We start from the raw sequence: 25951 nt of genomic DNA on the forward strand, positions 1-25951 counted from the left end.
ATTTTGTGTCCGAGCGTTATAGTAGTGTATGATTGAATTCCGGATATATGAAGGCCCATAAATATGCCAATTACCGGCATGGGCAGCTAAACTTAGTACAATACACATTAGAAAGGAGAGAACTTTGCATTTGAACCAATTTTACACGAATCTCGAGGGGACACTTCGCGAATGTACATGATGAGAACCAAAATGTAGACTACTATATCAACGAATGCCTGCGATATTTTAATTTCAGAACCGCAATTTAGCAAAGAATCCTTTGTTTTCTGAATATACCACAAAAACTTGTTTCCATGATAATTTATTTACTTTTTAATATCAGTTCTACAAGTAGTCCAACCTTCGACTATGATACTTTCTCGGAAGTTAACTTACAAGCATTTAACCCTTAAACAGCCAACGTGAGTCCAATGGACTCATCGCGTATAATTTTTATCCAGCTCCAATTTATTTATTTCTCAATAGATGTATCTTTATAGATATGCTATGGGTAGGTAATGTAAAGTGTGAATACGATTTGGAATTGAAAAAATATACATTAGGATAGGTTTTAAAAATATATATTTCTAATTTCGTAACATAAAAGGCCAACATGAGTCCAATGGACTCATTACTAAATTGCTTCATATATTTGGGTTCCCAGCGGTAATATAGGTAATTGTCTTTAAATTATTAATTATGTGGCACATTTGTATCAATTGATTTTTTTGTGGTGCACGCTGTGGAACTGTTAGTGTATGTTAGTGCTAATGAAAGTGTAAAAATGGTTGCTTCTTCAAATATTGTATAAGAAAATCGCCAGTTGTTGGGGATGAAGACGAAAACATTATGCGCAGTGAACTTGAAGATAGCGGAAATGATTGGGAAAGTGAAGCATTAGGAGTTTCTGATACGATTAGTAATTCTGAGATTGAAGATGTTGGAAGTCGGTGCCAAAGTAATAAAAAGATTTTATATGCAAAGGACGGAACCACATGATATTCTGAACCTCCTTGACCACAGAAGACGAAATCTCAGAACATCATCAGGGGGAGTAAATAAGGTTCCTTTTTTCCAAATAAAATAATAGAAGATCCCTTAGACGTTATTTATTCAAGACGATGTGTGAAGATGTGTTCGGTATATCCATGAAGAAGCAACATGCAGGATCAGTGGAAGCTGGTCGATGAGAGAGAAATTAAGTATTTAGTTGGACCTTTGTATGCTACTGGCCGTCTCAAAGCCAAAGATCTGAACACAGAACTGCTATGGGACAAAAAGTATGGACCACCAATATTTCGCGGTGCGATGAATAAAAACAGGTTCAAGTATTTGCACATATTTATCCAGTTTGATGACAAAACAACAAGAAGTGACAGAAGAAATAAAGATAAACTGACGTCAATACGTGAAGTTTGAAAAAGAATTAACCAATGCTTGAAAATCCACTATGACCCTGGGGAAAATTTAAATGTTGACGAACAGCTTGTTCCATTCGCAGGTAGATGTCTATTTACGCAATATATGCCGTTGAAACCAGGTAACTGTGGGATAAAGGCATGATGAATAGCAGATTCCAAACACACTATCCATTTGTATGGTACACCTTGTTAGGAAAGAAAATAACAACCAAAAACTTGGGACAAAATGTGGTCTTGCATTTGGCGGAGTATTACTCTGGGAGTAAAAAATTATCACATGCGATAATTATTTCACACATTTTGATCTCGCAAAGACACGGCTTCACAATTGTCTTACACTAGTGGGAACAGTGAAAAACAAAAGACGTTCGTTCCACCCGAATTCTTACCAAACTGAAGGAAGGAAGAGACCAATTGGTCCATAAATATCCATGGCAAAGAAAGACTAATATATATGACCATTTATTTTTTATGAATATGCTTGACGTATGCACTGTTGCAGCCTATTTGCCTGGAGTACATTACATCCTGATCGGAAGACTTCCAGAAAGGATATTCTTACTGCAATAGCAGAAAGTCTCATCTAGCCACATAATGGCAACAGACGTGCTGCAGGTCTTGACAAATCAAACCAGTCTGTGCCGGTCGAGTTCAAAACTAGTGATATAGGCTAATGCATGTTACCAACATAAGGTTGGAGAAAGAAAGAAGAAAAGATTTTTTACTTGTGTGATGCGCGAAAAGGATAATTGCAAAGACAAATATGCAGGACCTGTCAAAACCATGTGTGTTCTGAAACTTCGCTTGTTCTTAGATACTGCAAAAAATGCAAATCAACAAATAAGTAAAACAAAGCATGTTCTTCAGTAGTTCTAGGAAATTACGAGAACATTCCAAACCAGCATTTGAAGAGCTCAATTCCAAAAGAGCCTAATTCAAGAAAGTAAGCTTTTCAGGAGACGATATTTTGTGTGAGTTTCCGTCATTCTATTTCTGTGAAAGAAAAGTAATCTACATAAAAGAAAATGTTAATACTCTACGTTTCGTAAGATAACGGTGAAATTATAATCTATAGCAAGAGTTTTATAAGTTTTTTGTAGACATAAGTCACAAAATAACTTCAGAGAATGCTGTTGACTAAGGACATTTTGGACAATAACTAGTTTTCTTTTGCCTACAACAAATTTGATTTGTCTAGTTTTGGCATGAAAGCCTGTTCAATATACGAAGATGCTGAAATGGAACTTAATAGAACCAATAACTCAAAATTGACAAAAATTGACTCAGGTTCTTTTGGAATCCACCCCTTCAATTGCATTACTTATATTGTTTCTACTAAAATTTATAATTACACTACCTTTTAAACAATACAAGAGAAATCATTTTAATTTCAACGAATATTTTACATCGGATGGCAACACTGACGAGCTTGTAAACACTATAAGGCCCGTTACACAGTCAAGCAGAGCTCCGCGCTCCGCGTCCCGTCTTCCGCCCTCCGCACTACGCGTGTGTGCTTACACAGTCATCCGTAGCTACGCGCTACGCGTCACGTAGTTATATACAGAATTCTTCTCAGTCAGTGTTGCGAGTCAACATAAAAAGTTCGAAACGACAATAGTGGCATCTTAATATTTCTGTAAGAAGAGGAAACGAAGAACACAGAAAAATAAATGTCTCAAGATTCATCCCTTAGTTTCTCAAAGAAGTTTGAAGGGAGCTTTACGTCTGTGTATATAGATTTGCGAGAAGACGAGAAGTACTTCAATAATTTCCGTGCGTCAATTCAGTCGTTCGATGACCTAATTAAAAAAAAAAAAATCCATCGAAATTATAAAAATGCGATTTAAATAAAATTCATATGCACGCTCTTAAAATACAGCACTTAACAGATACTGTTTTTTAACAAATGAAAATAACCTATGTTTGTACATTTGGTTAGAACTTCACATCCAATCAACTATTTAATAGTAGAGATAAATTATTTGCCTAAATTTATCTTTTTTCATTGTCCATACCTTCATTTTTACAAAAAAATCTTTTACATATCTCGTTCCATGCCTGTTCACGAATGTCACGCTTTTTGTGTTCCTCACAAGAGGGATCCCATTAACATGGTGTTAATTTAACCTCCGTGATAATTGAAACTGAAACTGAAATTTGTTGAAAGAAAGTCCAAAAATTACAATAGTCACGTACTGTTAACAGTGGTATATTAGAGGCACCACATGTACAGTTCCAATTAAGCAAAGACATTAATTGAAAGTTCCAATTAAACGAAGACAATATAGCTAAATTAAAAATAACACTAAACAATATGAAAATAGTATTATAGAACAGTATAAAATATTATTTAGCAACTCACTATCAAAAATGAGAAAAGAAATCTGGATCAATTTGCATTTTGCTTTTGCTACCATTCACGTTTCTTTTTAAATTTTAAAGAGAAGTGGCTGCTCCGCGCGCGGAGTTCCGCTTGACTATGTAAGCACCCATTTGCTCAATGGCCTTATCTGCCTCGCGGAGCGCGGATAGGGCCACGCGGAGGCTGCTCCGCGCGCGGAGGCCTCCGCGTGACTATGTATGCACCCATAAGAATCAATAGAACAATCTTGCCACGCGGGACTCCGCGCGCGGAGCTCCGCGTGACTGTGTAACGGGCCTAAGAATACCTGGGTGTTATACTTGCATGTTCCGACGGAAACACTTAAAATATTATACGAAATTGCACTCAATAACACAATATTAGATCTGACAACACGATATCAACAGTGTGAGTCCATTGGACTCACCTTGGCTGTTTATGTAAGGAAAATAGGTTGGCCGTTGTAGGGTTAAACAGTACAACGAACGTTAAAAACAAGGAGAAAATGAGACAAAATAAACTAGATTACCACATTGACCTGCTGTAGCCACGAGAAGTCAAAACATTCACATGAGAAGAAAATAGTCTTCTGAATGGGTAGCACTTTTTGACAATTTTCTTTCTCTGGCAGTTTTTTTTTTTTTTTTTTTTCAAAAATAAAAATGTTTAAAACAAGTCTTAAAAAATACGTGTTTAAAACAAAATGTTTAAACACATAAAATTTGATTTAAACAAAACCAATTGTTTAAAACAAGTTTTAATCACTTGTTTTAAACAAAACCCTGTCGGAAAGTTATTATGAAAATATTGGTATATTAAAATATTTTTTATAAGCACTCAAAATTCTCCTTTCGTTTATTATTAGTTTCATGTTTTGCCACGATGAGGTGCTAGAACGAAGTGCGGATCAAAAGTTAATTTGAAGAAGTGTATACTTCGAGCTTGTATGCTCAAAGTGTGTACTTTGCGCTTGAAACTCGAGAGAGATCTTCTATTTTGCATCAACATACGCCTCCGTTTTACCAGGTCTGGTGTACTGCAAATGATCACCTGACACACAGCTAACAATCGCCAGGCTCTGTACATTCGTCTTCAGTATTACCAATTCACACTTTCTACACGTTGCAAACTATAGGTGTCTTCATTTTGATAACTAGTATTTTCTGTTTCACCGTTGACTATATATTTAGTAGTAAAAATTTTCAGTTGAAATTTGAAACAGTTGACAGTGATGTTTCGTTTTCTCAGAGTTCTTGTAAAATTAGATGTCGGTAATCAATAACTATAGCATTTTTTTCTCTTTGAAATATCTATATGTAATATATATTTGTATATATATATATTGAGTGTATGAAATACATTAAAATATATTTTGCTTGTTATATTTTTCAGCTGAACATAATGCATTACCTCGAAGAAACAAGACCACATAGGCCTCTGTTACCTCAGGATGTTCATAAACGAGCGAAGGTAAACTATGCTATATTTAACGGAATAACAGAAAAGTCTGACCGCTAAAGTGGCGAGAATTCGAAACCTGTTTCCTGTGTAACTGTTCTATTAATTGGCGCAGCCAGATTTTTCTCTTATTCCATCATTTTTCTGGGCATACTGGCACGTGCTTATATTTCTCTTAATTTAAAATGTATTATTTCTTTTGTTAAAGTCATTAGGGAATAAAAAAGAACCCGAGTTAAGATTAGGACGAATAGTTTCAAATTTAACGTTCCCGGCTTGCTTTGCGCTGTGAATTCGAAATTCGTGGTTAAATTCGTAGGAAGGACGCATATTCGTCCCCTACATTAAAGAAAATGCGTCTGGGTACTTTCGTTAAATTAAAACCCAGGTTTCTTAAACATGTACTAGTTTCAGGATTAAAAATTATTTCTGTTGAGATTAAAATCAGTCAAGGGTAAGATGGTAAAATCAACACTTCTTAACATAGTACGCTTTTCTACTGGCTTGCATTACATACGGCGCAATTAGTTGAAATGTTGTTGACGATTACATTTGTCATGTACTAATTTTTTTAATGCTTCAGTTTATCTTTTTGCTCCTTGATAACACAAGGTGGTTCCCAAGAAAAGTTTGAACATCAATTTCGATTATCCTATTAAAAATTGGATATCATACCAGGCAAGCTATAATTCTGATGGTTCAATTGCAATTTTGCAGGATTTCAGAATGATTCAATTTGTCTAAACAACATTGTGTGCAATGATATAATATTTCTACATAGAAGTGCATTATTGTTTAATAAACTCTTGCTGCGTTGCAAATTAAGTAATTAATTTCAAGTGTTTTGTCTTCCACAGGTGAGAGAGATTTGCGAAGTGATAGCATCAGGAATTCAGCCCCTCCAGAATCAAATTGTACTCATTTATGTAGGCGAGGAGAAAAAGAAAGAATGGGCACAACACTGGATAAACAGAGGCTTCAGAGGTAAATGCAGTCTTTATTTTATTATTGTGTAATGTATCTATTTATAGCATTATTTTAATTGATAGATACCTAAATATATTAGTGGTTTCTGGTCTCGTAAGCTCAGTATTTGCTCTGGTATACTACTTTGTATAGTTTCTTTTATTTCCTTTATGGGATGCACGGTGGCTAAGTGGTAGAGCAGTTATTTCTGGTGTGTGAGGTCCCTGGTTCGATGCACAGCCAAGTAAGTTTTGTGGAGAACATAATGTCCGTGGAATTTCTCGGGGTACTCCCGTTTCCTTCCATATTCCCACTCCATCAATTCTTCCATCATTCACTTGCCATCATTCATCTTCCATCATCCGTCTCCCTTAGCATAACAGGCATAATCGTTGAAGTTAAACTGAAAGATCTCATTTCTTGTTTCATTATCTATATACTCATTTATTTTTGTATGTATACTGTAATAAATTAGTGTATGTAGGTTTTTTCTCGAAGTGTAGGTTTTTTCTTCCTATTTTCTACCAATTACTTTTCCAACAAGTATTTTATTTCTTGGAAAGTTCGTATTCCTAAGCATATGGAGACCGTGGCAGTTTTCGTTAAATTGCAGTTATTATTAATAATAATATACCACTGTTTTCACAAGTTTCCGAGCGCAATAAATAATACCTAGTTTGGAAGGTAATGTAATGTTCTGTAATTTGATATAAAAAAGATGGTGGTCTTTTTTTTTAAAGGCAGTTGGAGTGAAAAAAAAATCATGAAATTCTTTGAAGAAATTACTTACCCGAAAGTAGCAAAAATATTACCACATATTACAAAAGATGAAGTTTTTCACTATCGTTTCACACGATAGGAAGGGCTAGAAAGAGAAAAAAAAAAAGAAAGAAAAAAAAACTAAGTTGCTTTTAAGTGTACACGATCGCGCCATTTTGCAATACAGAGGTCCTATCCTCAGTTGAAAGTTTCACAGCTACTTCGCTATTTTATTTTTCTTTTCTTTTTCCCCTTCCCCACCCTTTATCTGACTTAGCGTTTCTCAGAAGCGTTTATAATGTATTTGTTTTTTGTATTATATATATATATATATATATATATATATATATATATATATGGGTCATTCCATGTGACGGAGCGGGACATTTGAACACATTTTCACAACGTCGTTTGCTTGGTACAATCAACAATGAGCAACGCAAATCCCTGACTGCTTTTGAAATAAAAGAGCGAAGTGTACTTTGTATTTCTATGCCAGAATATATGTAATGAGACACACACTATTATCATAGATCAATTTAAGTACTTGTGACGGAACGGGACTGGGACCATTAAAGCAGTTCCGGATGAGGGGATCTGGGTTGACATTTCTGTGAAGTAACCGAAGCACTCTTTCCCATAACCTTATCGCCTTCAAAATAGTGCGGCTTCAGTGCTGACAATTGGTTAGTTTGGGTAACACCGTGAATTATATTCGTGACGGAACGGGACATAGAATGTGACGGAAAGGAACACCTCTGGGAACAATAAAATACGAGACAATTAATCGGTTTCAAACGTATGTTTTTTACTAAAATACTAATATTAAACGGAACTAGAATATACTAATACAATGTATGATAAAGAATATGTAGTATATGATATACTACAATGAAATGAAATATATTGAACTAATATGAAATGAAAGACTGACAACTAATGCAAAGCTGGCCGAATACTCATGTGCACAATTGAAGAACTTATTCTATGGATGTTACATCTGCTTCACGGAAAAATGTATCTTTCACGACCGTCGATGTCAGGGCTCGGAAGATATTTTAAAATATCGGTGTTCGGTATCCGAAAAGTATCGTTCCCTTTATAAACAAACTTAGAATCTCCAGTGTCGGTAGGTTTTCTCATGAACGACACCTCGCTTTCTGCTGCATCCGTTAAAACGATTTGTCCGATGAATTGTTTAACAGACTTCTTACCAGCGACTTGAACAACAACAGTCTCTACTTGAAGCCGTGATTCTGTATGATCAATGAATTTAACTTCAAACGGCGAACTTGTCGTATAACACACTACATATGGTGACACTGCTTCAACATAGTGGGTTGTGTGTGTTCCTGGAATTGCCTGGATGTCCTGCAAGCACATGCCAAATTCTCTTTTCTCCTTAAGCACCTTTTCTCTCGGACAAAACAGAACTGTCGTTGATTTTGACACTGCAGATGCACATGCATAAAATGTCCTTGCGTCATCGACATTAAATCTGCTGCCTAACACTGCGTTCCACACAAGACGTTTTAATTCACCGCTTATTCCACCTACACTTCCCTTTTCATGACTAGTAGCCAAGAAATTCCACGTCAGAGCAACTTGAAACTGCTTCTGAAGAAGTGTTGTATTACACAAAATGAACCGCTGTTTAAACTTGCTGATTGCTCCATCAGAGAAATTATTAATGCTCTTTACTGATGAACATCGTTCTTTAATTAATCCTAGTAACACCTTCAAGAAAACATTAACAGCATACTTATCATGAGTCAGTTCGTCATTTACAATGGCGTAAGTTCTGGAGATATCCATGCTACAGCAGTAAATATGGTAACCTGTTGGGTTCTCCAGTATGCAGCCTGAATTTCGTCTTGATGTCAAACACTGTAGTTTTCTGCAAAATCAATTTGAGAACGATCTGTTCCCCATTAACTGTATTTTTTTTTTTCTCCAAGAAGTATCTGTTCTGCGTCTTTATTAGGAAACTGTGGTTCAAAAAGGGAGGAATTTTGCTTACTAGAATCCCGAAAGCACTTACTAGATTCCCGTCTTTCACTCTACTCAAAATATCACAAACGTCAGTTTAATTTAAAGGGGTATATACGCAAAATGGAAGGAGATATTCAATAACTTTCAAGAGATCATAATACGCCGACCGTAGTGTACAATGTCAACCACTACTAACCTTACCACTTTCGGACTCAGCATTGTATTCTTGTTAGAGAAGCACACACTGTGCTGGAAAATCATCAAATATAAATTTCACTAATTGACTGTTTCTTTTCCATAGCAATAAGAGAAATGTTGTGTTCTATTGCATTGCAAAATATAGCCTTGCACTAAAATGTAGATCAGGTTGTTCCCTTATCTTCCGATAGTGTTTCTCATAGAATACCAATCCGAATTACGATGTGTTAACCATTTTTCTATCACTTTTGTTCGTGACGCGTTAATCCGTTGTTTCCATGACGGAACAGGACAGATTTTCAGTTCATGATTGTGGCGGTTTTAAAAACATACACCAAAAGTGGAACATCTCGTGAATCTTGTCCATTCGTGGTTGCTTACCATCTGTTATATTGTATTCTAAATATAAATACGTTCAAAACTGTTTGAAATTTTTAATAATTTGTGACCGAACGGGACAAATCACACATTGGTATTTTAAATGGAACCATGACTTAATTGTATGTCTTTTCAAGGTAAGAAATGTGTGCCTGCTCGTAAAATGTATTACAAAGTGAACATAGAACAATTTTTCACACAAACGCAGTCAAAACCTTACGTTGCTAAATTAGATTTCTCTTGGTCAACATTTTCACCAAGTCCAATATGCGGACGCCATCTTGCTTTAAAAGGCAGAATTACACTTCAAACTATATTGTCAGCCAATAAGCAAGCTTGTTACCGAAACTATAATGTGAAGACTAGCAGAAATGCCTTTCTTCGATTGAATTAATTGCAAGTGTTTGCAAGATATGCAAGTTCGAATTTGCTGGAGTTTCGAGTTCTTTAAAAGTTGGCCTTAATGACATTTTCAAGTCAGAACTTACCTAAATTGATCACTCCCAGAAATGGTGTAGACACATAATTTCAAGAAACATTATAGCTCTCTCTCTCTGAAATACTCTTTTTGCAGTTTATCTCTAAACTACTCTTCTGAATTACTTAATCCAGCATATGGAACATGTAATGCTTAAATTACTTATCTAATAACGTTCCTCGTTAATCTTTACTCCAATATTTTGAGTGTGACACTTGGACACTCATCCTTAGGGTCACACCAATGCCTTAAGTACTTTTTCACAACTTCATGCTTAAGGAGTTCAGTTTACCCAAATTCGTTTATATGTTTACGCTATCTGTGTATCCGTCCGTCTGGGGGACAAAAAAATCTCAAGAACTACTTGATTGATAACCACCCAATTTGGTCAGGATGTTGAGGATCAAAAGGTGGCATTTTTAGAGCGATATTCAAACCGGATGTGGTAGAAATCTACCATTTCGGATTTTTGCGATGATCACTGTGTAGTATAAACTGTAATAGATACTGAGAAGCAGTTTTCTACAATCAATTAAGCGTCCCAAGGATAAATTTCATCCCATTTTAACTCTACTAAAACAGGAAGTGGTAGAAATTCACTACAACTTCCGGTTTTCAGTAATATACATAAAGCAAAAACAATAAGAGGTAATGAGGAGTTTTTTTTTTTAATTGACTGAGCGTTTCAAGAACATATAAAATATCTTAACTCTATTCAAGCCTGAAGTTGCAAAAATCAACTACTTTCGGCTTTAATGTTGATTGTTAGAGTAAAACCTGTAATAGGTAGCGAGAAGCTGTTTTCTGCAATCAATTAAGCGTCCCAAAAATGCATTTTATCTTCATTATAATCTCGGTACTAAAACTGGAAGTGGTAGAACTCAACCTCTTCGGGTTTTAACTTTGAACCCCCATAGAATAAAAACTGGAGTAGATACCGAGAAGCAGTTTTCAGTAATCAATTAAGCATCTCAAGTATTGCACTTCCACTACCATCTCTATTAAACTTCGATAGAAGTCTACTGTCACTCTGATTTCAATATTGAAAAAATATCACGCCATCAAACCAAAGTTCTTTACGTGCTGTACGTGTGGCACTGCTGCTCGTCCTATCATTTTAACAGGTAATTTAGGATTACGGATGGAAATGTGGAGACATCATACCCTTAAAATTTTTTAGAAACTTGAATATTGACGAAAAAAAAAACAGATAAGGGCTCCTAGTGGATAACCTTCTCGTTGTTTCCAAATTAATCGTTCAAAATTCGAAAAATAGCATAAACACGTAATCTAAAACCCTCTACAAATACGAGAAGTTCATTAAGCCAATGTAAAATTTATTTTGTAGAGAAAAATACCTTAAGCGACAATTACTAGGTTTGTACATTGATGCTAGTATATAGGACTGGTAATTATGTATATATACGGACACATACACCTACGGACGAAATACTAGAAAACCAATTTCATTAGCAGGTTGTGAGATAGAAGTTATATTTTTTATATAACTTTCTCGCCACATCGCCTTATTAGTGTTTTTTCTTCATGCAACTAAGTAGTGTGAACATTATTTTCTTCTAAGTAATTAGTTTTGTTACCCTCTTCGGAATATCATTGTTCCAATGAGGTGTACTTACGTGGATGTATAGTGAATTTCGTACAATAAGTAAATTATTTGTATACTAAGTAGGTAATAATTAATAGTATGAGTATTCTTTCAGCTGTTGAAAAGCTGCTTTCATCTTGCGCTGGCAAATACTGCGTTGGAGACGAAATAACGTTGGCAGATTGTTGTCTTGTTCCGCAAGTTTTCAATGCTCGAAGGTAAGTAACTTCGATCCAGTTAATGAACGATAATATAGAATTACTGACAAAACACAATTTTAACACTAGAAGACAATTATACTTTCTTTACTATGATTTCTAATAACAAGGTTTACATTTGATCTGTTAGTTTAAGAAAGTGGTAGTTTTAAGTTAGTTTTTATTTTTTATATTTTTTTTTTTTTTAAAGGAGGATTCACCTTTTCAAAACTTTCGACTTTTAACTTCGGATGTAGTGCAAAGTACGTTCAAGAAGTCTTCCAGTTAAACTGAAAACTGTAGTAATACGGTATTTTAAAATTGTGTGTATCTAGTAGGATAAAAACTACTATATTAATTAATAGATTTTAAATGTTAGGGTTAACTCCAGCTCCTTCAAAATCAAGACTTCCGAGTAACGAAGTTGTTAGTCGTTGCTTTCTGTGCATATAGTTCCAGATAATATTTCATCAGATTCCACGTTAAAAATAAAAGTGTTCTGCAGAAAAAGGACTTAGTCTATTTTATTATTATTATTATTAATTTCGTCAAAATAACAGTTCATTTTTTCTTTATCGTAAATAAGTTCCTACCCCCTGCATTGCTCAGTAATTATAGGTAAAGAACACCTTAATGCGTTCAATGATCTTCCATCGAGACTACATGCACCAAGGGCGAACACTATCCACTAACCAACGGTGAGGATTCTCCTCCATTATTAAAGAAAAGTAACGTATATTATTCATGCTATTGTGAGGATTATTAGTAAGCCATGTTTGTATGATGATCCATGTTTGTATAAGTACTTTATATATATGCTTAAGGAAAAATAATACGGTACATGAGTGTTTTTTCTTCATTTCACTGTGTTCATTGCTTTTGTTTCAGGTTCCATGTCGACTTGAGACCATTCCCAACCATCCTTCGCATTGACAGGGAATTGGAAAATCATCCTGCCTTCCGTGCTGCCCACCCTTCCAGCCAACCGGACTGTCCGCCGGAAGCGACTAAATAGGGATCGGTTTTAGAGCGCTTTTTAGAATTGTGAGTGCCATCAAAAAGAAATCGAATGAAAAAGAAAAATAATACCAAGACTGTTGTTTTTAACTATAATTGTACAAATGAATGAAAAATGCAGATGTGCAGCTGAATCAGTGAATCATTCATAACTTATATAAGCCCCGGAATGATAATTATTCTCTATAATCGAGTTAGAACGTGCTTTCTCAAGAATCTGTGAAAGAAGAAACGAAAGTACAAGAGGTGAATAATCGAAGTTTGTGATTTATAAGACACTCCAGTAATGGTAATTTTCTTCGTTTTATTTGTAATGAATAGTTTTTGATAACGAGCAATGGCAAGCAAATATAGGCTTCATTAAAAGCGCTTTAGTAGCTTATGCAATTAGTATATTTCCTATTGTGTATAACACAATAACAGCACGTGTCATATTTTTGTAAATATAAAACTTACATAATGTAGCTTGAAGTCTGAAACTAATGTATTCCATGTATTTTCTTTCATGAAGTTTTGTTTTGCTTTCTATATGTATGTATACATGTGTGTCGCTTTTGTATACTAGATTTGTACTTCACTGTGCTAATAATGTCAATAACCTTTTTATAATAAAAGCATACGTGAAACAATAAAATGTTTGTCACGAATAGGAGAAATAACCAAACTACTAGGAGATAGAAGATATTTCGCTGATATTCTCTTTTCAATAAGTTAAAACTTTTTGACTTCATAATCCAACTAACTGAAACAATTTCACCTTTTTAGTGTCCACAGTATTTGAACATATTTATGTTTTAGATTATTTTATTGTTTCAATAACTGAAAATCAAAACCATGGCACATCCATTTGCAATTGTAGGATGTCCCGTATATTCGGTGTAAAACACTATAACTTTTTTTTTCTAAATAAAGGTAAAAATAATTAGGTGATTATGTCACTACAGTTACAAATCTTGTATTCATAAAACTTGTCATAAAATAAGGTTGTGTTATCGTAACAGATCTGATTTTATAATTTTTTATTTTTCTTATATGTAATAATATTTTTTACTTTTTATATATGTAGTTTAGCTAGATCAATGATGTATATTTTTTTAAAAGAAAAACCTTATATGTGGAGCTTAGAGTTTTAAAATAATTTTTTGTTTGTAGTCCTAATCAAGATCAAAATTCACAAGTAGAATTTACATATACACACCAGCAAATAAAAATTATGTTAAGTTGAATTTTATATTTATGATAGTAGAAATTGCTTTCAAAATATTATATAATTTCATGTGCTTATTAACAGGCTTTGCCGATTATAGCTATTCATGACAAAGTACCTGCGTAGAAGATAAATGTGAAATATAATGTTCGAAAAAGTTGGGACGAAATTTGTCTGTAATTTATTGATCTATATTAGAGTATGCTGAAGTGAAGTGCAGCTCAAAATAAAAATGGAACGGTGTTTAAAACGAATTAGTTCATTTTGATATATCTTTTAACAGTTAAACTTGTTATAAAAGAAGATGGGAAAATTATTGGCGCATAATAGGTATAGTGTAATCGAATTGTAACAAATATATCAAAATGCTGATGGTACAAATTGTATTAAAAATGAGGAAAACTTATTTATAGATTTTAATTATTTATAGATATTAGATTATATATATAGGCATCATAAAGTTGGCAATATTTTACTTTATTAAAATGTACATTCCATATTTTAATTCCTTGTTCCTTTTATTGTGATATGTTAGAATTGCCTAAACAATTTTTTTTAATGGATTTTCTTATTCATGCTGGCGTTCTTGTAGGATCATTTTGTTTATATATTTTATTAATTTTCAGACATTATTTTAAATCCGAACTTCAAGAGCAGGGTTCGTACACGTCCTGTAAAAAACATTTTTTTTCTCAATTACTGATTTGTTTTCGTTGAAACTTCATTTCGTTTAGGAATATAAAATTATAATAAAGATTTTCGTACATGCACGTAGAAACACTGGCAAATCTAATTGTTTTTCTCATTTAAAACTTAAGTCTCAAATGAGATAGTAATCAACTTTGAATATACAGATCAGCAAAACGCAATTCTTTTCCATGTTCTGTATGAGAGTATAAATTGAGGCTAAATATGTACCGTGCCATAATAATCTGTAATGGTGAAATTGTAGGAAGTTTTTGAAAAGTCGTGGAAATTATGTTGTGTACGCACCCTGAACAGAAACAAGAAGTGTGGTTAACAAAGTTAAATTCAGGACTATGTAGATATTTGTTGCTGCGAAATAAACTATTTAACTTACTTCGTAATTTGGATGTTGATTCAACGTGTGGATGTATATAAAGAACGCGTTGAGTAAGTTACGCAATTATTTACAAATAGAAAAGACAACCTCGAAATGATGTAAAGATAAATATTAATTTATTCAAATGTAGGATGTACCTGACTATATGGTTAATATTCATGTTTTACATTATGAAATCGCAGCATAAAATTTCTTGACACATTTTGAAAAGTTACAAGGAAGGGAAAGTAATGTTTAATATTCTTTTCGTTTCACAGTAATTTCTTCTAATCAAAAAATGGGAGAAATCAACCTATTTTCCGTACACCCTATTTTGACGAGTTGCGAATTAAATGAAAATTCGAATTGAATAAAGTGCAAGACTGAATCGCGCCGTTGCGCTAACCACTACGCTACTCAATCCACTTCCTGAACAGCCACATACCTTTCGCCCTTGAGGTCGGTTCTCGTATTTTCGGACTACATGATAATATAAAAACATCAAGAGTATTGATCAAAGAATGGGTTGGGTACCATAGTGGTTAGCACACTGGTATTGTAAATGAAATAAAGTTTGATTTTTGGTTCAATTTTGTACTGTTTCATTCTTGGAAATTTTAAGCACTGTTGAGTATTAAATGATGTCTGTAAAGTATCTTTATGTGATATTAAAATATATTGTCGGCTATCTTTGACACTATATTAATGATAATTTCTCGAAATAATGTGCAATATTTAAATTCTAATTTATCAGAAAAAATAAACTATTGAGTATGAAAATTTTAAGCTACGACCTCGTCTAATTTCAAGCTCAGAATTAGTTTTGCACTTAATTCTTATCTTGAATGGTTAACAAGATAGGCAAGCAAATTACAACTTACGAATGAATCTCTACGAAGACAGCAAAACACAATATATCACTTTTGACATTTTTAGTTTTTTCGCTTAGTTGGTCACACTGAGACGTATTTATTGAAAAACATTCATAAATGACTTAATTAAAAATTTTCCTATTTAGCGGTTCTATGCATATATCGTTTTCATCAGTGAACTGAAATAATTTAAATTTAACTCATGAGGTTGTAATTTGATTGCCTATACAAATGGTACGTTATAATGTTTTGCTATTCTCCTATAGATATATAATCTTAGTTTTGCTACATTTGGAGTTCTTTACTTTTGTTTATTCACACGACGGTATTAAAATCTTGAGCGTCAGAGAATTATTGCTGACATTAGAAGATTGTAACAATTTGTAATATTTCTTAAATGGATTGCTTTCTTAGTACGAAAGAGAAATGTATTCTATGTGAAAATTCCAATTTATATCAGTGTTAGTTATTAGTGTTCTGATTTGTATTAAGTTGTTTGTACATGCACATGTACTTAAAACTGTGTGAAACGCATAACAGCAGCCTAGTAAACATGGGCCGTAGAAATGAATTTTCTGTCCCTAATATGGATGTTATTCATATTCCATGCAAATTAGAAAGAGTGGGTTAACAATAAAGTGAAGATAAAATGAAACTAGAAGTGAGAAGATCCATAACGATAACTTGTTTTTGGAAGAACATAAGTAATAATGAATGTAAACTAGTAAGTTTCCGTATTGCGGAAAAAATAGTCCTCCTCTGATTTTAACACATTAAATATACTCCGTTTATATCATAGCTAATAATCATTTTTATTTTCTTTCTTATGGCTCGATTAGTGCCTAACATGTTTGTTCCACGTATTTTTGTTCTGGAAGTTTTCTTCGAAAATTTGGCTGGGTCTAAAATCGAAATTTGATGGCCCATAACTTGGGTCTAAAAAAGTAATTTGATGGCCCATAACTCGGAACCTAAAGACGTACATACAGTGATATTACATACACGGTACTAGGCGCACCAAGGTTTTCTTCGAAAATTTTCAAGTCCAGATTGCAATTTTGACTCGGCGAATCTATAAAATTTAATATATGCTTGTCAAAGTCCACCCATCCAAGTTGATCAAGATAGGATGGTTTTCATCGACGATTTACGGTATATAGTATTCTGTACTATTATTATTATTATTATTATTATTATTATTATTATTATTGAAAACTACATAGAGACGGAGAGAGAGAGAGAACAAAATTGTCCCCTCCATTCTGTACTAAGAACAAATGACTGGTAAAAGCAGAACCTCGGCTCTAACAATAATGATAATAATCATAATAAGAAAGACATAGTCTTTTTATAATTATAGAAAACTCTCTCCTATTGAATGAAAGCAGATATGTCAGTTTGCATTTGTTGCTTTCTCATGCTTTGGGGTAACCACATTCTGTTACTTGGCTTCATGCGACACTGCAAATTATGTATTTCTGTAAACTTATTTCCTGTACAGTACCCACCCAATCTTATTTGTTACATTAAATGTAATACAAAAGGCACGACAAAGTTCGTTGTTAATATTGTGTAGAATAATATATATTTTGTAAGACGAGTTTCTTAATGTTGTCCTTCGTAACCAGAATTACGGTAAAATAGAATAGTAAAAAGATTTTTTGTCATTGTTGTATTAATAACGTGAAGAAAATATTTTGTAAAATGTATTGAAAATCAATGTAATATTGCTTAAGTTAATTTGCGCCACTGCCGATGTTATTTTGTCTAATGCGGTTAACATTTTACATTTTTTCTGTTCCCAGTATATATATATATATATAAATGAAGAGAAAAAGTTGAGAACTCGCATTGAGAAACTGTTAGTATGAGTTCAGTCTAGAAGTGAGAATGTTCAAAAGTTTAGTATGGAACAAAAGCAATAGATATATCTCGATATAGTCTACAATAACGAATTTGATTGTTAAAGTAACATAATAATTGTAATTGGGAGGATCATGCTTGTGAGGTTCGAATAAATTAAACTTGAATTTTGAAGTAAACTGAATATGCTGAAGAAGTAGCATGTTTGAAATAAACGACTCGAATGCGAAAAGTTTTTTTTTTATTATTATTATTATTATTGTAGTAATAGCGAAAAAAATTTTGTAATACGGTTTTGAAAATATGTGCATTAGTGCTTACGGTTTACTTCTGCTTTGCCAATGTGTAGTTAATGTGATACGGAACGTAAATAACATGAACGTATGTAGTTTTACATGTAACTTTAAACACATATAATAAAATGATTCTCAAGACCTGAGCATGAATAATATGAAGTTGTATTCGTAATCAAAAAAGAAAAGAGTATTATAAGAAAATATTAAAGGATTTATTATTATATTATTTTGCTGGGTGTGATTTATCAATTATATTAGTTCCTTTATATAATATGATAATGTAATTTTTTTTATCGATTTGTCCTTTTTTAAGTATTTACATTTCATATGTAAATAATTCACAGCTCCACACGAGCAGCGTTCATATACTTGCCATTAGATGTATGCTTAATGTTTCCATAGTGATAATAGGCTAGCTTTTATACTGGATAGAATCCTTTTTGGAAGTAGTAGTATTTTGTTTTTCATAATACATAGTACTCGAGGGACTTGAAAGGGAGGGAAAATTGCAAAAGAATTCTATGTAAGTACTTTTTGGTAAATAAAGTAACTATAATTTGAATATTTTATTGCTGCAGCAAGACATCGCATTGAAACAATTCTGCGATGGAGTAAGGTACCTCTAGTTATGCAAGAATAAGATGCTGTTGACTGAATTTCTATATATATGTATACAGCTTAGGTTAAGAAACTACACTCGTTGTAGAAAGTGAAAATATTTGGTACGTCACAGTTGGTTTTCAATGTAATTAATCATAACAAATATGTATGAAAAATTGTCCACTTTCAATTGTAAAGAGCTTTTTCTAGGGTTTAAAAAATATCCTACTAAGAGAAAGCTTTTCGTTTTGACAGGGAATTTTTCAGTGTGCTCTCTATTACAAGCAGTCAAACTGTAAGTTGGCTTAATTTTAATGTGTATGTATTTTTTTTAAATTCATTTTTTAAAGAATGAAACAATACAAATTTTATACCATTTTAAAATACGACTGAGTGTGATAATCTAGTATTTCCATGTTCCGAGTGTGTCATTGTAAAGTACACATTTGTACAAATGAAAACTGATGGGAAGTTTTGTGTGTACTGTTCAGTGTGAAAATTATGAGCGTTTTTTGGGGAGGGGATAGTATTTGTGATATGTAAAACATTACCAAAAGAAAATTATATGTCGTGGTAATACTTTAGTAGCAAAAGAAAAATATTTTTATATGCGGAGAGAAATTTCATGATTATTGTTTTTAGTTTCATATTACACACAAAATTACTTCGGTATTAAATTTGCTCAATTTTTGTTTTCCCCTCCTTATTGCATTGTCACATATTTCTTTTAAATTGTTTTAAAAATTAAGCTGATTCTGGTAATTGTATTTGTATTTTTTTCAATAAAAATAGAAATTGTCTTTTTCGAAAATAATTAGTTGTTACCATTTTATTATTTATTTTTATCTGGTACTACTCCCAAATGTATTTTAACACTTTCAGCCCCATGTGTATCTTTTTGATACACAGTGAGGGTTTACTGATGGACCACGTGTATCAAATAGATACACATTGAGGCACTGTAGCCGCCATAGGGACTAGCAGTAGAGTATCATTATAATGGCCGATCCTTTAAATTATCCGCCTTTTTCTAAGTCCGGTTACTGGTATTCGCATGGCAGATATCTATATGCAACTTGGGCAGATGGAGAATATCCCTCAAGAGAGTCAACAATTATTTTAGGGAATTGTGTCTAAGCTTTCAGCATCTATGGCTATTTTAGTCCGTGTATAAGGAATTACGTCACTCGATCACATTAACTGGGGAAGTGGAGACGGAAGGAAGCGACCTGAGCTCTTTGTTAGGTATCGTCCCGGCATTTGTCTGTGTGAATGTGGAAAAACTTCACTCTGGATGGTTGACCTAAAATGGCTTTAACATCTTTCTGACTGAGTGTTCCCACCGGTAGTAGAATCCGGGACCACTCGCATCAAAGGCGAAAGTGTTACAACTATGCTAAGCGGGGCAACAATTCGGTTCTTTAAGACTATCTGCGTAGAATTTATTGAAGCTCTGAACAGCAGTAAGTGTTACTGGAGGCATAATCTAGTAGTAACAACTGCTGTAAAATATTTATGAAACAACTCGTATGGTCGGTATACATAGATTATTTACTCAACTTCAATAATTCCTCTTAGAACAATTTTAACTTTTTTTTTTTTTTTTTTTAACAAAAAGGGAAAACTAATTATTAATTTGGGTAATACGGCAGAGAACATTAAATTCTCCAAAGAAGTTCGGCATTGAAATGAGTTACAAAATTCAGCTTACCATATCAACAAAAGTAAGTTTAAAGGAATAGTATGGGTCCTTCCTAGCACTTCATAGCTTAATGTCGCCTTCAGTATGAGTCCCAGGTTCGATTCCTAATGGAAACACACTTTAGATCTCAATGTCGAACTAGGTCCACGAATCCTATAGTATTCATCTTGAAAACGCGTGAATGAACAGCTAAGCCACTTTTTAACTTTCATAAAAACAATATTAAAAAAAAAATAATTATATGATTGATTGAGTTCTTATTAATAATTAGCTTTTTAGATCGACACTCGTTTGTAAACGAGTGAATTACTAACTACTCTCTATGGGCTGTCTGCTCTGACTTTTGTTACTACTACTACTACTTGTTTACTGTATTGCGCAACTTGATGATAATAAGGATGATGATGTCACCTTTCCACATTACCATGGACGAGCAGTTACCCGAAGGGGTCAGTCCTCTGTACTAGGTTAGGCCTACACCCGTTCAGAGAACAAGCCCTTCGTGTATATGCTACTTCAGTGCAATATGGAATGGAAGACTCAAATACAAGCCTGGGTTCGAACTCGGGACAAAGCCTTGACTCAATCTTGGTCGTTGACTCTCACGGCTCGTATGCATACCTCCGACCTTTGACTGTGTTTTGAGAACCCAATCAATTGCCAGGCATGGATACAAAACGCGAGTACTTCAACTTTACAGATTAAGCAAGCGCTCACAGAAAAAAAAAAAGAAAAGTAAGCTCGAAAATAAAATTAACTATTCAATAAAATATTGATTTTGAAGCCAAAAGTTGTCTAACATGAAGAAGATTCCACAAACTGTTTTCCAAGCACGGTTTCCATTCTCATACAACGCAAATATGAGGTTTGTTTACATTCGAAATAACCCTTGCACTAGCTTCCGCTTCCTAATGAAAATATATTAAAACACCAGCAAATCTCTACCTAGCAATACGAATACAGTTCTGCTTGTGAAATGAAAAGTTTCTTCCACTGAATTATTTATTATAAACTCCAAATAATAATAATAATATACACAGCAACGTTACATTTCTTTTCAACTTCCAAAACAGGTTTATCCAAATAGTTTCATGTACTTCAAATAAAACAGGATTTAATTTTGAATGTCCTCTTTTCGAAATAATTCTGAACTTGTTTATTGACAATATTTTCTTGACAATAATGTAGAAGGAATTCAAAGCTTGTAAAATGCACATTAACAATTTAAAACATTAAGTACCTCCGCTCTGCATTGTACAACCTGCCGATCGCATACTACGCTCTTGAAACAGCTCTATACAGTACGGGTTACTTGGCTTATAGAGAATCAGGGTAAATGTCAGTGCTACTTTCGGCCCCCTTTCCGCATTCTTACGTTTTATTCAACATTATCAAGGGACACAATATTTATTTTATTCAATACCTAATCTAACCTACTACTACAGGACCTATTCTAAGTACACCTATAAAATACACATATATAAATACTCACACACGAAAATATTACAGGCACTGACCTTCAATGTAAATATTATGCACAAAATTTAATCTAGATTCCCTGTTCTCAAGCGCTTCTCCCAATTATACACCCTATGACGATATATATGAGCCTCGAGCACAAACAACACGATCAAATAGCACATAAACATACAACGCAACTGTTACATTCTTTATATCGGGCAGAGAGAAAATATTTATCCTACTTAATAATTTACTTAGCCTTTTTCCATAGGAACTAATATGAAGTATTGAATTCCTCTAACAAACTTTTAGATCAACATTCCGAATCATCTATCAGGGTAAACAAACTGTTTTCTTTTAATTCAAGAAAAATGCCATCATAAACAAATGAATACTATATAGCGAAAGCTCATACTGAAGACGGAAGCAGACAAATGACGATCGAACCTCGTTAATTTCTAGCACCCAATTGCATTGTTGTACAAAGCAAATGCCAAGAACTATAGGGTACAAGAAGTGAAGCTGAATACGGAATATCCATTTCCCTGAACATTATTTACTTTAGAAAAGAAAAATATCATCTGGGTGAAAATTCATGCATTCTAGCAACACCAGTTAAAAAAATCATCGAAGGTTAAGGGAAAATAATTTTTGCTTTTTTCAGTGAGTATTAATTTTAATTGTAATTTTATTATATTCCATGGATTTATTAACCATTGTCTTCTACAGGGACATAATAATATAGTGGAGTTAATGGACATGTCTGTAGAAAATCATAAATTCAAACATTCGATTGATTCGAGATTACCAATAAAACTACAATTGACCAAAGCAGTATATATATTTTAAAATTATATATTTGTGTTAACAGTTTCGGCTATGTAACATAGCCTTCCTCAGACACATTATCCTAATATATTAATTTTAAAATATATATAATGCTTTGGTCAGTTGGAGTTTCATTAGTAATCTTGAGTTTTCCAAAGCTACAATGAATAATTTACTTGTTGATTCGACTCAAGTAAAATCTATCCAGGAAAATGACGAATGTAACAGCTGCATTTGTCTGCAGCAAAGAGTACCCACTCAGCTGATCAAGCCGAAATAGAAGACTAAGAAGTGCCAGGTTTGAAAGGGTGTTACTGAATATGCACTAAGGTGCTTTTCTGAACTTTAATTTTAGACTTCAAAACTGGTGTGCAGAAGTGTCGGAAGTCTTATAGAATGGCTATGTCTTTTTTTTTTTTTTTTTTAATCGATACAGCGTCCCAATGAATACGTTCAATCTCCTCCGTTAACCTTCTATTCAACCGGAAATGGTTCAAATTAGCCATTTTCGGTTTCGACGTTTATCGTTATAAAACGAGTTGAGTTGATTTTGAGTTTAACGTCCCGTTCAGCAGCGAGGCTATATGAGACGTGGACCTACAGATTAACGTGGAATCCGAACCACCTGAGCTCCCGCCGGGAATCGAACCCGGATCTCCCACGCCAAAGGCGCGTACGCTAACCGCTTAGCCACGAAGGAGCTCCGTTATAAAACGAAAAAGGGAACAACGAGAAACTGTTTTCTCCAAACGATTCAGCGTCCCAAGGTAAGATATCGTAACTGCAAACTACTAAAACCGGAAGTGGTTTAAATTACATGCTGTCCCATTACTATTTTCCATAGAGGAAAAACGGTAAAAGATATCCCGAAGCGTTTTTGCGTCATTTGCAGCAGGGAAATGGTTGTGACACACCAAGGTATTGCAGCTGAAACTTAGTATGGACTTAGAAAGTAAAGTGGAAATCAATATTTTATCGAAATCTTTGTTTATTTCACGATTTGATAGTTTTATTTTTTCTATCCGCTTCTTCAACAGTCCAGACAAACCGGAGAAGTATAGCCTTATGTCTACATATGTGAATTATGTTGTTTGTCTCCATTGTATAACTTCCATGTCATGTAAACCTTTCTATGCAACAAATTAAGAACTTCCTAGTTACGTAATCCTGATGAACGTATTTCTCTCAAATTGACATTTTGGATTTTGGACTCGACACACCACAGGTAGTATTTTTCTGCGTTTTAGTTCTTTCTCTCCCGTGGTATATAACTGATGACTTCCTTGTTTCATTGATTCGGTCTTGAGTATAGTTACCTGCAACTAGCAGACCAACATCTTAATCTTTTAGAAATACAGAGGTTGTTCAGTCTACATTTGGCCAATTTCGACTTACCTAAAAATTTAGAAGAATCCATGGCGCCAAGTCCGTAAATGCTCGATGTGTTTCCCTTGGTTCCTAACAATAGTCCGACAGCGTAATTTCCACTGTAATAGGCTTTTCTGAAGAACTGGGAGGGAATCTTGTCCCATTCCCTTTGCACAGCTTTCCAAAGTTCTTCCACAGTTGTCACACGCCGTTTTCCCAAAGCCCGCTTCAGCAATCCAAATCCACAATAGTCCATAGGACTTGCATCTGGAGTTTTAACAGGTACCTCATTGAAAGGTATCACCTGTATACCACTTGTCTCCTCCATCTCTCTGTAGAATGCGAGGGACGATCGTGAGGTATGTGATGAGGCCTTGTCCATGTGAATGCGCACCAGATTGGCCTCATATCCGTACATTGTTGGAATCTCATGCTCGTAGATCGGCCGCATGATCTGCTCCTGAAAATACTGCAAATTTATTTTGCAGTTCTTCGCCACCCTACGAATCTTCAGTTTACCTCGGTAACAGTAGCCAGTAACGACCATGAACCCTTTTGGGAAGGATTCTTTATAGACACGGACCCACCTTCTGAAGTTCTTGGTGCCTTTCTCTCGGTACATGATGGCTCTCGGTTTGCCGCAGTCGGAAAGGTAAATCCATGCTTTATCGAGCGTTATGACGTACATCCACCTTTGTTTTGCCAGATGCCGTTCGTACAGCTTCCGGGCGTTACACTTTCGTTCCTTTTGGTGGGCATCCGTGAGAAGATGGCCGCTAGCTTTCATGACTTTTTCCAGCTTGAGTTGATGGTGTAACGTCCGGCTCACAGTCCCCAAAGACACGTCAAGACGATTAGTCATACACCTTTGTGTTGGCGGATTTTCTTGCATTGCCATTTTGCGAAGTTTCCTGTGCATGGTGGAGGTGGCCTTGGTGCATTCCCGCTTCCTAGGCAACTTCGTTGGGGATCCAAATGGTGGAGCTTCGTTGCCCTTGTACTTTTTAATAACATTTTTTATTCCACTTAAACTGCTGTTGCAACAATTCTTCTTGCGCTGTTTTCTAATGACAGTGGGCGTCATAAAGAGCCGCAACACAGCCTTCCCAAAACCGGCTTAGTTTGGGCGGCATTTTGGTCACAGAGCGGAAACCCACACACTTGGAAACAAATTTAACACAACACTCACAACAATTGTCCTGTTTTGTGCGTTATTGCCGTCCGCGCGGAAAAACAACCCCGTTCCCAGGAAGCTACTACACAACACTGCAGGACGCCACGAGCCAGGTTGGGTGAGTCCATTCTGCCCGGGAGGGGGAAGGAACGAAATCGGCCAAACGTAGGCTGAACAACCTCTGTAAAAAGCCGAGTCCGAAACGCTAACTCCGAACTCAACATGTCTTATGAGAACATTCTCAATTACCATCTATCCTCATTCCAAGTTCTATTGGAGAAATAATGCATCCAGTGGACTTCGTGTTATCTCATTCATCGATATACGACGAACCGTTTCCAGGTTCATAAGAGGGAAGCCATCTACATCATTAACAGCAGGTGGGTGAGAAAAGTATGTTCCTTGTACACAAATTCACTACACCAAACCAAACGCTACGTTTCCAAAATGTTCACTGAAAGACAAAATGAAATATAAAACATACATCTGTATCAAGCAATTCATTTCTACAAAAGGACTAAGATTACCAATACGAGATTGGTTGCTATAAATGCATGTCGCCATTAGGTATATCTACGAACTGAGAATTTGATTTATGAAATACAAGGAAAAATCGAAGTGTCTTTGCGCCTACAGATTTACTGCCAGATTACAAACCATAAATGAATAAACAAGTTATATTCAATATTTACGTTTTTTT

At 34.4% G+C, this 25951-nt stretch overlaps 1 protein-coding gene across 4 annotated transcripts in view; it reads left to right on the forward strand.

The window, feature by feature from the left end:
* LOC145664129 (putative maleylacetoacetate isomerase 2) overlaps window positions 1–18236 on the forward strand; it is a 38739-nt gene extending 20503 nt beyond the window's left edge. For all 4 annotated transcript variants that reach the window (XM_081730510.1, XM_081730511.1, XM_081730508.1 and 1 more), the window contains exons 4-7: window positions 5161–5238; window positions 6084–6210; window positions 11719–11821; window positions 12689–18236. In XM_081730510.1, the coding sequence (XP_081586636.1) occupies window positions 5161–5238; window positions 6084–6210; window positions 11719–11821; window positions 12689–12815 (435 nt within the window). In that variant the 3' untranslated portion in view covers window positions 12816–18236. The remainder of the gene's footprint in view (window positions 1–5160; window positions 5239–6083; window positions 6211–11718; window positions 11822–12688) is intronic.
* Window positions 18237–25951: the final 7715 nt, after the last annotated feature.

Source organism: Thermobia domestica, chromosome 11 (assembly GCF_964235325.1).
Source record: "Thermobia domestica chromosome 11, izTheDome1.hap1.1, whole genome shotgun sequence".
Classification (NCBI taxonomy): domain Eukaryota; kingdom Metazoa; phylum Arthropoda; class Insecta; order Zygentoma; family Lepismatidae; genus Thermobia; species Thermobia domestica.